The sequence below is a fragment of the Choloepus didactylus genome, chromosome 20 (genome assembly GCF_015220235.1).
Source record: "Choloepus didactylus isolate mChoDid1 chromosome 20, mChoDid1.pri, whole genome shotgun sequence".
NCBI lineage: Eukaryota > Metazoa > Chordata > Mammalia > Pilosa > Megalonychidae > Choloepus > Choloepus didactylus.
The window spans coordinates 36,342,234-36,356,462 of record NC_051326.1 but is presented as its reverse complement, the minus strand read 5'-3'; the positions used below and the strand labels follow the sequence as shown (position 1 = coordinate 36,356,462).

The following is a 14,229-nucleotide window of genomic DNA, read 5'->3' as shown; positions in this document are numbered from 1 at the left end:
TAAATCAGCTATTATATGTTTAAAGAACTAAAGAAAGTATGTGTAAAAAAGTAAAGGAAAGCAAGATGATAATGCTTTACAAAATAGACAATATCAATAAAGAGGTAGAAATTATAAAACAGAACCAAATAGCAATTCTGGATTTGAGAAATACAATAACTGAAATGAAAATTCACTAGAGGGGCTCAATAGCAGATTTGGGCTGGCAGAAGAATCAGTGAATTTGAAGATAGGTCAATTGAGAATAGCAATTTCTGAGGAATACAAAGAAAAAGTATGAAGAAAACTGAAGAGCGCCTCAGAGACCTGTGGCATACTTTCAAGTGATCTAACATATGCATGATAGGAATTCCAGGAGAGAAGGGAAAGAGGCAGAAAAAATATTTGAAGAAATAATGCTTCAAATTTGCCAAATTTGATGGAAGACATGAATTTATGCATCCAAGAAGCTCAAAGAACTCCAAGTAGGATAAATTCAGAGATTCACACCTAAACACATCAATATCAAACTGCCATGAGCCAGAAAAAGAACCTTAAAAGTAGCAAGGGGAAAAAATGACTCATACAAGGGATTCTTATTAATTTCTTACTTATCATCAGGAATCATAAAGCCAGAAGGCAGTAAGCTGACATATTCAAAAGTGTAGAAAGAAAGACTATTGTGCAAGATTTTGATATCCAAAAAAACCAGGAGAAATTAAGACATTCCCAGATAAACAAAAACAGAGAATTTGTCACTAGTAGACCTGCCCTACAAGAAATATTAAAGGGAGCCCTTTAGGTTGAAATGAAAGGACAATAGACAGTAAATTGAAAAGAGCACCAATAAAAATAACTACATAGATGAATAAAAATGCAGTCTAAATGTGTTTCATTTGTAACTTCTCTCTGTTTAAAAGGCAATTGTATAAGGCAACAGTGATGACAAAACTGTTAATGGGCTTACAATTAAACCCATTATAATAAACTCATTACAATAAACACTATATGACAACAGTACAAAGGAGGGGGGTGGGATGGAGTATATTGCAGCAAAGATTCTGTATACTACTGAACCTAAGTTATTATTAACCCACACTAGGTGATTTTAAGTTAAGATGCTAATTGTAATACCCAGGGCAACCACTATGAAGATAACTTAAAAAAAAAAAAAAAAAAACAGTAGAAGAAACAATGGAATTAAAATAATATGCTAGAACATATCTATTTAACACAAAGACAGGCAGTAATGGGAGAGGAGGGGGAAAAAAAGACCTAAGACATATAAAAAACAAACAGCAAAATGGCAGATGTAACTCCTACCTTATTATGAATTACAGTAGATAGAAATGGATGAAATACACCAATCAAAAGGCACAGACTGGCAAAACAGATTTTAAAAAAAGATCTAATCATATGCTGTCTTCAAGAGACACACTTTAGACTCAAAGACACAAATAGGATGAAAATAAAGAATGGAAAAAGATGCATCATGTAAACAATAACCAAAAGAGAACTGGAGTGGTTATACTAATATCAGACACAATGCACTTTAAAAAAAAAACAAAAAACTTTTTATTGCAGTAACCAATATGGAGCACAAAATCTCCCATTTTAGCCACATTCAAGTGTACAATTCAGTTATATTAATTATATTTGCAGTATTTTGCTACCACTCCTAACATCTATTACTCCTCCTTTTTCATCTCCTCAAACAGAAACTACTCATCCATTAAGCTATTTTTCCCATCCCTTGCCCCTGACAACAAATAAACCACCATCTATTTCTATGAAGTCTGCTGCTTCTAGGTTTTTCATTTCACTGCAATTATACAATATTTGTCTTTTTTGTGTCTGACTTATTTCACTAAACATGATGTCTTCAGTGTTCATCCATGTAGTACCATGTACCAGAGTTTTATTCCTTTTTAAGACTGAATAATATTCCATTGTATGTATATAACATGTTTTTTGTTTATTCATCTGCTAACGGATTTTGGGGTTGCTTTTACCTTTTGGTTATTGAGAACAATTCTGCTATAAACACTGTTGTACAAATCTGTTCAAGTACTTGCTTTCAATTTTTGAGGGTATATACCAAGAAGTGGAATTGCCAGGTCATATGGTAATACTATTTTCAATTTTCTGAGGAACAAAAAGATAAATGAGACACAACACAATTTTAAGACAAAAACTGTTACTGGAGACAAAGGGGGACATTTTAAAAGAAGGATTTATCCATTAGGATGATATAACAATTATAAACATAAATACACCAAACAACAGTGGCCCAAAAATACATGAAGCAAAAACAGAATTCAAAGGAGAAACAATTTAGCCATAATAGTTGGAGACTTCAATACTCTACTTTCTATAACAAACAGAACAACTGGGCAAAAGATTAACAAAGTAACAGAAGGCTTAAACAACACTATAAACCAGCTATACCTAGTAGATATCTATAGAAAACTACACCCAACAACAGCGGAAAACATATTATTTTGAAGCTGACATGGAATACTCTCCAGGATATATCACATGCTAAGCCTTGAAGCAAGCCTCAGTAAATTTAAAAGGACTAAAATAATACAAAGTATGTTCTCCAACCACAATGGAATTAAATTAGACATCAATAACAGAAGGAAATTTGGATAAATCTCAAATATGTGGAAATTAAACCACATACTCCTAAATAACCAATGAAGAAATCATCAGGGAAATCAGAAAATACCTTGAGATGAATGAAAATGAAAACTATCCCATACGAAACTTATGGGATGCAGCTAAAGTAGTGCTTAGCAGGAAATTTACTGTTATAAATGCCTATATTAAAAAAGGAAGAAATATCTCAAATCAATAACCTAACATTTCAACTTAACAAACTAGAAAAAGAAAAGCAAACTATGCGAAGTGAGGATAAAGATAATAATAATAAAGATTAGAAAATAAAGGAAATAGCAAATACAAAAATAAGAGAAAAATTAATGAAACCAAAAGTTGATTCTTTGAAAAGATCAACAAAATTGACAAACCTTAAATTAGACTGACAAGCAAAAAAAGAGAAGGCTCAAATAACTAAATGGCATGAAAGAAGAGACATCACCACCAACCATACAGAACCCAAAAGAGAATACTGTGAACAACTATATGCCAACAAATTAAATAATGTAGATGAAATGAACAAATTACTAGGAAGACACAAACTACCAAAAATTACTCAAGAAGAAATAGAAAATTTGTGTAGACTTATAACAAATAAAGATATTGAATTAGTAATTTTTAAATTTTCCAAAGAGAAGCCCAGGTCCTGATGACTTCACAGAAGAATTCCTCCTAACATTAAAAGAATACTCACCCTTCATAAATTTGTCCAAGAAACAGAAGGGAAGGAACATTTTCCAAGTCTTTCTGAAGCCAGTATTACCCTGCTACCAAAACCAGACAATGACATCACTAGAAAACCAAAGACCAATATACTTCATGAATACAGACGTGAATTCCTCAACAAAATACTAGCAAACTGAATCCAGAAATATATGAAAAGGATTAAATACCAACCATGACCAAATGAGATTTATCCAAGGAATGAAAGGCAGTTTAACCTTCCAAAATCAATCAATGTAAGACACCGTCTTACAGAATAAAAGATAAAAATTATATGGTCATTTCAGTAGACACAGAAAAAGCATTTGACAGAATCCAACACTCGCTCATGATAGAAAAACAAACACTCAAACTAGAATAGAAAGGAACACCCTCGACCTAATAAAGGGCCTCTGTGGAACTCCCACAGCAAACATCATACTTAATGGTGACAGAATGAATGCCTTCCCCCTAAGACAAAGAACAAGACAAAGAAATTCTCTCTCACCACTTCTATTCCACATTATACTGGATGTCCTATGAAAGGCAATTTGGCAGGAAAAATAAAATAAAAGGAATCCAGATTGGACAAGAAGAAGTAAAACTATTTCTGTTTATAAATGACATGATTTTGTATATAGATAATCCTAAGGAATTCACTAAAAAAAAATAAGAAGTAATAAATAACTGCAGCAAGTTCCAGGATACAAGATCAATATACAAAAATCAACTATATTTCTATGTACTAGCAATGAACAATCCAAAAATGAAATTAACACAATTCAATTTATAAGAACATCAAGAATTAGGAATAAATTTAACAATGAAATGCATGATGTGTACACTAAAAACTACAAAACATTGTTGAAAGAAATTAAAGATGATCTAAATTAGGCAATAATCTCCAAATTAATCTATGGATTCAAAGCAATCCCTATCAAAATCACAGGTATTTTCTGTTTGTTTGTTTGTTTTTGCAGAAACTGACAAGCTGACCCTAAAATTCATAAGGAAAGTCAAGGGATTCAAAAGGTCAACACAGTCTTGAAAAACAACAACAAAGTTGGAGTCCTCACAGTTCCCAATTTCAAAATACCAGTATTACAAAGCAACAGTAATCAAAACGATGTGGCAGTGGCATAAAAAGTGAGACACAGAGCAATGGAATAGAATTGAGGGTCCAGAAATAAACCCAGACATCTAGGTAAATTGATTTTTGATAAGGGTAGCCAGACCATTCCATATATTGTGATAGGACAACTGGATATCCACATACAAAGGAATGAAATTGGACCTCTACCTCATCTATACACAAAATCAAATAAAAATGGATCACAGACCTAAATGGAAGAGCTAGAACTATAAAACTCTTAAAATAAAACGGAGTAAATTTTCATGACCTTGTACACTTTAAGTGGGTTAGGCAATAGTTTCTTAGATATGACACCAAAAAACATAAGCAACAACTAAAAATAGATAATTTGGACTTAATCAAAATTTAAAAATTCTGTGCTGTGAATAATACCATTAAGAAACTAAAAAACAAAAACAAACAAACAAAAAAACCTGACAGAATGGAAGAGAATGCTTACAAATCATGTATTTCTTAAGGGATTATATCCACAATACATGAAGAACTCTTACAATTCAACAGTAAAAAGATAAATAACCCAATTTTTTAAATGGGCAAAAGACAGCCCAGACACAAAATGGAGGAGCAGAAAATTTTACAGATCACTCCCTTCAGCTACAAAATGAATGAGCTAGAAAAAGAGACTGGAGTTAAGTAGGTGGTAACCCTGGAATTAGATTGGATATCTGCAACAACCAAGGGAGTGCAGGATGAAGAGAATGCCTAAATTCCAGCTTTTGTAAGTTATGGTGAGCACAGACCAGAGACTGCAGACATGGCTGTGGAAATGAGGCCCAGAATCTAGTAGCAGCTGGTTGGAGTTATGGCAGGCAGAAGTAATCTAGTCCTCCAAAAATTGGGGTTGGAGGTCAAGATTGGTCAGGTGGGCTTCCTGAGGGACAGGTATAGATGCTAGCCTCAGTTTCAGCCCTCTAAGCAGCAGCAGCTTCTGGTATCCCACTAGCATCCATGAGAATTTTATAATCATGGGATGACTCTTTAACATTTTAACATTTCGAAGGACTGCCCAGCTCTTTTCCAAAGTGGCAATCTCATTTTACATTCCCACTAGCAATGACAGTGGACCCCTACCTCACTCCATATTCATGAACTCAAACTGGATCAAGAAACTACATACAAGAGCTAAAACCATAACATTTCATGACCTGGGATTCAGCAATGAATTTCTTAGATATGACACCAAGAGCACAAGCAACAAAAGAAACAATGGATGAATTAGATTTCATCAAAATAAAAAACTTTTGTGCATCAAAAGATATTATCAAGAAAGTGAAAAGACAGCAGAATGGGAGAAAATAGCTGTAAACCATATATCAGATAAGGGCTTAATATCCAGAATATATAAAGAATATTTGCAGTGCAACAACAAAAAGACAACCCAGTAAAAAATGGGCAAAGGTCTTGAACAGACATTTCCCAAAGAGGGTATGCAAATGTTAATAAGCTTATGAAAAGATGCTTAACATGATTAGCCATTAGGGAATGCAGATTGAAACCACAATGAGATACCACTTCATACCCACTAGGATGGCTACTATTTTAAAAAAAGGAAAATAAGGGTTGATGAGGATGTAGAGAAACTGGAATCTTCGTGCATTGCTGGTGGGAATATAAAATGATACAGCTGCTCTGGAAAACAGTTCAGTGGTTCCTCAAAATATTAAACACAGAATTACTATATGACCTGGCAGTTATACCCATAGACATATACCCAAAAGAATTGAAAGCAGAGACTCAAACAGGTATGTGTAAACCAGTGTTCATAGCAGCATTATTCACAATAGCCAAAGGTGGAAATAACCCAAGTGTCAATTAACAAATGAATGGATAAACAAAATATGGTACATATACATAATGGAATATTATTCAACTATAAGGAAAGAAGCTCTGACACATACTGCAACATGGATGAACCATGTTAACATCCTGCTAAGTGAAAAAATCCAGCCACTGAAGACCCCATATTGTTTGATTTGATTTCTATGAAATATCCAAATAGGCAAATCTGTAAACAGAGATAATATAATAGTCAGGACAGGGGCTGGCTGGGGGTGAGGGAGTGAGAATGGGCAGTGACTGCTAATCAACATGGGGCTTGTTTTGAGGGTGATGAAAATGTTCTAAAATTAGATTGTGGTGACGGTTGCACAACTTTGTGAATATGCGATATATTAAAATCCACTGAACTGTATACTTCAAATGGGTAAATATTATGGTAAATATATCTCAAAAAGCTTTTTACAAAATATTGGATTTTCCCTCTTTTATTTGAACTCACCTTTTACCAAGAAGTTTCAGTAGTTTTTAAAGAATTTTATAGGACCAGTTGATTGTTCAATCTCCTAAATTCACAAGATTCAAGTAATTTTAGACTTTTTATTCATAAGAAACCCTAAAACCTCTTGCTCTTTTGCATATAATATTTAAAAGGAAAAAAAAATTAGTCATTGCTTTCTCTTAGGTTACCATTCTAATGAAGGCTCTCTATGAGAACTAGCAAAATTCTAGATTTTAGAACACACATGAATAGAACTCTGAAGTCAGGAGATAGTAAACCTTCCAGCTATACTTAATAAAGAAGAAATAGATAAAAAGAGTAAAATATAAGTATCATAGATTTGATTTTGATTAACTGTGGTGTTACAGAATGGTTTCTGGGGTGGGAAGGTGAAATATTTGTGGCATCGCCACCATGTGTATATTCAAATCCATTTTGGAAGTAGGCCTATTCTTTTGGTATAAGTAGTGAATTAGGGGTCAAATAAATAATACCATTAAAATAAAAAAGCCAAGCTTTAGTCAACCAAATTCTATTCTGTCTCCGGGTTTGTTTTTAAAATAATACAATTTATTCTGTACTCCAAATTGGTTGTATTATTACTAAAAAGAAAATGCAAAGGCTTCAGAGTCCACCAAATCTTAGTTGAGATTCTAATTCTACAATTTATTTGTTGTGTGACCCCAGGTAAGTTACTGATTCTCACTGAACCTCAGTTCCTTCACTTGAATGGGACCAGAAGTCCCTATTCAAAGGCTGTGTTGAGAGTTAAATGAACTAATGTACTAAGGCACCAGGCATGATGTCTGACAAAATACTTCTTAGTATTTTCATGGTAATTTTCAGATATCCAGCTTTTTTAATTAAATTCAGTTTTATTGAGATATATTCACATACTATACAATCATCCATGGTGTACTATCAATTGTTCATATTACCATCATATAGTTATGTATTTATCACCCCAATCTATTTTTGAACATTTTCCTTACACCAGAAAGAATCAGAATAAAAAATAAAAGTAAAAAAGAACACCCAAATCATCCCCCCATCCCACCCTAGTTTTCATTTAGTTTTTGTCCCCATTTTTCTACTCATCCATCCATACACTAGATAAAGGGAGTGTGATACGCAAGGTTTTCACAATCACAATGTCACCCCTTGTAAGCTACATTGTTTTACAATTGTCTTCAAGAGTCAAGGCTACTGGGTTGGAGTTTAATAGTTTCAGGTATTTACTTCTAGCTATTCCAATATGTTAAAACCTAAAAAGCGTTATCTATATAGTGCATAAGAATGTCCACCAGAGTGACCTCTCGACTCCATTTGAAATCTCTCAGCCACTGAAGCTTTATTTTGTTTCATTTCGCATGCCCCTTTTGGTCAAGATGTTCTCAATCCCACAATGTCGGGTCCAGATTCATCCCTGGGAGTCATATCCTGTGTTGCCAGGGAGATTTACACCCCTGGAAGTCAGGTCCCACGTAGCGGGGAGGGCACCAAGTTCACCTTTCAAGTTGGCTTAGCTAGAGAGAGGGCCACATCTGAGCAACAAAGAGGTACTCAGGGGGAGACTCTTAGGCACAATTATAAGCAGGTTAAACCTCTCCTTTGCAGTATCGAGCTTCATAAGGGCAAGCACCAAGACGGAGTTCTGCTCAGCGTACCAAACCATCAATCCTCAATGTCTGTGAGAACATCAGCAACAATCCAGGTGAGGAAGTCCAACACTTCCACATTTTCCCCCAGCTTCTCAGGGGAGCCCTGCATATATATTTTTTATTCTCTGCCCAAATTACTTTGGGATATGTTGCTATTTCACTCTAACCTATACAAACCTACCAGGTCTAATTCCTTTTAAAAGTTCCATGTAATTATGGTGTTTGAACAGACTGACTGTAGAAATTATATTGTTTAGAAAATATAAATCCTGCACCAAATAAACATCTCTTCCCTTGGTCTCACATGAAAATTGAAAGACATCAAGTTTTAAATACCAAAATCCTGTTTTAAGTAGGGTTGCTAGATCAAATACAGGATGCCCAGTTAAATTTGAAATTCAAATAAACAATGAATAATTTTTAGTGCTTATCCCAATATTGTATGGGTCAAACCAAATAACACTATCCAAATAAATCCCTATCTGAGACTTTATAAAAGTTTCACTCACTAAGTTTATTCTTCAGAAACTTAAGTCCTCCAGAAAACTCCTATGCCGGCTAAGTCCCAAAACCCAGAGGCAATAGCCTCTTCCAGAACATCAACCAGATGTATCCCTTTTCCCATAATGTAGACACCCCTTCACAACATGAAGGAGTTAGGGTGGTCACTGCCTAGACATCCCTGAAGATCAGGGAAGTGATTAAACTAGAGGAAGGGGTAGCAACAGACAAGATGGAATTTAACAAAGGATTAAGAATACTGAATCTCTATATAATATTCTTCTTCTTGATTGCTAGGGTATTAGAATAGCAGGAGAAAAGAATTAAAATAGTGGAACTGTAACCCACAGCATCCTTTGAAATTTGTTCTATAGCTACTTGTAAAATTGCAATTTGAAAGTTATCACCTTTTTGTATATATATGTTATACTTCACAATAAGGAAATAATTGAAACTATGGTACTGTAACTCGTAACATTTTTGGAAATTTTCTATATAACCACTTGTTAAATCATACTTTGAAATACATTACCTTTTTGCATATATGTTATATTTCACAATAAGGAAATAACTGAAACTGTGGAACTGTAACCTGTAACATTTTTTGAAATTAGCTCTCTAACTATTTGTTAAATTGCTCTTGGAAAGTTATCATTTCTATGTATATATGTTATATTTTACAATAAAAAATATGATTAAAAAATATATATCTACATAAACCCAAAAAATGTCAAGCTAGTCAAACAAATTACATCAGTCTCTTCGTTTAGGTATTTTCCATGCAATATATGGGTTGTACTTATACTAAAAAACCATCCATTGTTTATCTGAAATTCAAATTTAACTGATGTCCTTATTTTTATCTAAATCTGGCAACCTTATGTTTTAATAAATAAATTAAAGTCGTTATATTGAAAGTAAAATAAATATTCCTTAAATACCATATTTGCAAACAATAACTGTTATCTTGATAGTAGCAGGTAGAAGCTAAACTGTGGAACAATTTTTTCCCCTTGAGATAATAATGTACAAGGGCTCTCTGGGAAGAGGAAATAGTAGAAAACTGTAGTACCTGAAGGGAAGAATGTTATTATCCTTTATTAATTTTGTTAACTGTAAACTATTTCTAATAAAAATGTTTCTCAAAATGTTGTCTCTTAAGTAGACTTTAAAATTTTGTGCTTCTCACAAAAACAATGCAGAGGAGAAACAGTAGCTCCTAAGAAATTTCACATACTCTCGAATAATCTAGAGACAGTGTTTTATCTTTTTTAACTTCCTTCTACCCATGTTTTAGACTCTTCAACTTTGAGTCACATTTTACAGAGTTGGATTATATAATAATATTCATATGTCAGGGCCTGTACTGATAGCCACTGTCATAGATGAGTTAATTTTGTACTAAAACTTCCATATTTCCATGAATGAGTATAATCATTACTAGAAAGTATGTAAAATAACAAAAATAAATTTCATTAATTGAGAAAAATATGGTAGAATGCTCAAAGATTCATTTAAAACTAAACTATGAATAAACAACCAGGGAAAATCCCACCACTACCTCACCTAAATGTTTTTACAAATGTACAATTTTATAACACTAGTATAAATCATTTCAGCTTGAAAATGCCAAAAAACAAGTTAATCCTGTCCCAGCTCCATACTATTGTCAAAGAAAAAACTTAGAGCAAATTCCCTTGATAGTCAAGAATAGTCAAGAAACAGTATGAATTATAAATGCATCCATCAAATTACCTTTCTAGTGAAATGGATTATATAAATAGTGTGTGACTCCAGTAGCTATAGCCAAAACACAGGGAGGAAACTGTGATGACTGAGTCTTTTCTATAGCATGCACATACTTCTAAAATTTTTCCTACTTTTGAAGAAAAATCTGTAAGAAATTCGAATGTTACAAAAAAAAATTGCTAATTCAGCTCTAAGTAAAAAAAAATATATTGCTCTTCCTGCTTGAATTTTAAACTGGTAAAGATGCATCGATTCCATACATTTGTGAAAAACAGTTGTTTAAATCTACTATTCAGTTAAATGATGTTGGCTACCATGCAAATCCTGCCTCCCATCCATAGAAAGTCTGTTGACTCTACCCAAATGAGAAGATCATTAAGCAACTTTAGGGTCATTCTGATGTGAATCTTCTAAATAAACCTAAAAAACTTGATGGTGTCTGGGATGTATAATAGATTGTCACTCTGGGCCTTAAGACAGTTTCTATGATGTAACACAGAAAGCTCTTGAGCAGGAGTAGGAAAACTAGTACAAGAGGCATACTTTTGGTGACCAATTGGCTGCATGTCCCTAGGAAAGTTATTTAATTTCTCTGGATCTTACTTTCCCTAATCTATAAATTTGGGAAGAGGGCATAGTTGGATTACACATTAAGGCTTCTTCCAGAAGTAAGACACTATGATCTTATATAAAGAAATTAACATTTAAGATGGCTGTCCAATTGACTCAAAGCTTTCTGGACTAATTTTAATCTAACAGAACAAAGTCAAGGATATGTTCCCACTTAGTATGTGACAGGCGCACAATGCAATGAATATAATTCAATTTATACTTATCTGTAACCTCTATCTTTTTACATATACATAACATAAATGTAAAACCAAATCTTGGTCTTTTTAAGGAAGTGATCAAAACAAGTAAAAATATGTTGTCGTGTGAGCAGTTTACCTACCTTTCACTTTCATTGTTGCCCAGGAATGTCCCAAACTGTGAGGCATAGGCATGCTCAAACAGCATGATGAGGAAATGCTCATTAAATTCAAAAGAACAAGGGAACTGACGAAGTATCTGCCATACACAGTCCAAGAAGAGAAGAAATACAGGCGATTCCCATTTCTGCTTACTATTACAATAGGCTGATTGTGCACAGCGCTGTTGGAATGGGTGACCAGCCTAAGAGAAAAGATGGAAATGTGATAATCCTATCTTAGAAATGTTCTACAGTGAGAGTACATTACAGCACATTTTATTAACATTGTTTCACAAAGTTGTGGTAAAACTTTTATTAACTGGAACATCACATAGTAAGGGTAGTTGCTGTTTATATTAATACCTTTCAGGTTTAAAATGAGTAATTTTTGGCAACTTAAGGAAAAAAAAAAATTTCCAAATACTTAATGAGATTGTGCAGTTAAAACATGATCATAGGAACAACTGTTCTTGGAATATTAAATGGAGAAATAATGTACTTCAGTAATGAAAAACTTATAAATTAATCTAGGTCTGTAAAATGTGGAAGAAAATCAAAAAACATAAGCTTTTAGGGTACAAAATAAAGGATAACTATCACCTTCTATTCTACCAAGTGAATGTAGATTGCTGTAAGCTACATAAACCTCACCACTAAATGGAGATAAATTAGTATGGGACTCTGACAGACAACCTTTATAAGGTCAGTTCTGATATCTGATATTAAATTTTTAATTACATGTAGAAAAAAGTTACTATCATGAAGAGATCTGAATAAATACTTTTATTTTAGAGATAAAGCTGTGCTTTGTTTCCCTCTTCTCCCAAAAAGAAATGGAAGAGTCTGCTATCTACTGACCAAAGTAAATTTAAGAATAATCAGTTGCCTTTTTGCACAAAAACTGTGCTCACCTCATCACCACAAATCATACCCTTCTAGGTTTTTACAGACCTGCTTTGTCTTTGGGTCTCTGTACTACTTTATCTGACAAGGATAATCCCATGAAAATTTTCCAGTGGTTAGTGGGATTTTGATACCTATTAAAATAGTAATGTATAAATAAGTAAATTATATTCATTTGTTTGTTTATTACACATCATGAAGAATGTAGCAGGAAAGATGTTCACCAAATACAGAAGGTATATTTAGTTAGGAAGGTATGACTTAAACCAGTCAGACTGAGTGGTTTAAGTCTGACTTTATCTCTGAATTAAACAGAGATAAAGGTCAGTTGTTAGGCAGAGTAGACATGGTATAAATAACAACATTAAAAAATAATAAATTTGAGTTCTAATTATAATAGTCAGAAATTATTTTTCCCAGAGATACTTCTGCTTTCAAGATATATCCAAGCATTTATTTTCAGTCACAATTATTTACTCAGTTATACAGTAAATACACATTCATAAATTGATCTCTGACTTGGAGGATTTCGATCTATTTTGTGAGATCTTTAGTTTAGTAGTATACAGCATTATATGACAGCACTGTGCTGTGCCCTAGTGATAAACAGATGAGTAGGGCATGGCTCCCTCTCCTCAAAGAATTCACTTTTAGGTCTAGTTCAGGAATTAGGGTGTGAAAGAAATGGATCAATTTTATCAAGACCAAGCTTCTGGAAGAAAAGACTATACATTTCTTTATATTTTCCTGAATGTGAAACTAATAAGGGTTGTTTAAGTGAAAGAAGTGCCAAAACAGCAATAAAAGCAAAGAATGATACAAAACTGAGAGGCAGTAAAGTTTATAAACATTTATTCAAACATTTATTAATTGTCCCACAAGAAATTAAACTCAAGATTTAAAAATTTTACTCAATCAAAATTTCACACATTATGCCAGGTACTACAAATCAGAATCACAACATCAATTATTTGCAGTTCTTCTGAGCACCAAATAGCTTTCCTCACCTGTAGCCACTCTCTTTCTATCAGCGCCTCAAATCCACGGATGGTCCTGCTTCTCGGTTCCAAGATGATCTGGGCCAGGGAGGTAACCTGAAGTGTGGAATCAGTTCCTTCTGTTCCATGAATCAAAATTGATGCTCCTTCCCTGAGAGGAAAATCAAGAGTACAAATGGGATACTCCTGACATGGTCAATGAACTCTGTTAATGATCAACACTTATTGAGTATAATATTTTCAAAGTCTTAAGCATTCTGCTCTGTCCAGTAGGATTTATAGTTTAAGGAAGGCATATTATATGATTCTCTTGGAAAAAAAATAAAAATGAGTTCCAGATTTCATATGGCAAGAACCTCTTTAAGTTATAACAAATTTCACAGAACCATTTAGCTGATTTTTCTCCCTTTACAAAACCAAAAAAAGTAGTCCTTTTCATAGTGGGCACTTACCTTTTCTGCTTTAATAGTTGATTAAAGCCTGTTCTCATCAGATCAAGAAACATACAGTTAAAATTATTTTCCTGTATCTCTCTGACCTTGATTCTACCTTTTCACCATAAGCTGACTTTAAGGAAGGCTTCATAAACTATAATGCATTTGGGAAACTGTTCTGAACTACATACTGAGAAAAACATAAAACTGTCAACCCAGAAAGTAAGTGGCAATGATACC

General features: G+C 33.5%; 1 protein-coding gene across 2 annotated transcripts in view; it reads right to left on the bottom strand.

The window, feature by feature from the left end:
* MTMR9 (myotubularin related protein 9) overlaps positions 1-14,229 on the bottom strand; it is a 71,405-nt gene that overhangs the window by 11,339 nt on the left and 45,837 nt on the right. For both annotated transcript variants that reach the window (XM_037813048.1, XM_037813049.1), the window contains exons 7-8: positions 13,565-13,706; positions 11,637-11,857 (exon numbers count right to left, since the gene is read on the bottom strand). In XM_037813048.1, coding sequence (XP_037668976.1) covers positions 11,637-11,857; positions 13,565-13,706 — 363 coding nt within the window. The remainder of the gene's footprint in view (positions 1-11,636; positions 11,858-13,564; positions 13,707-14,229) is intronic.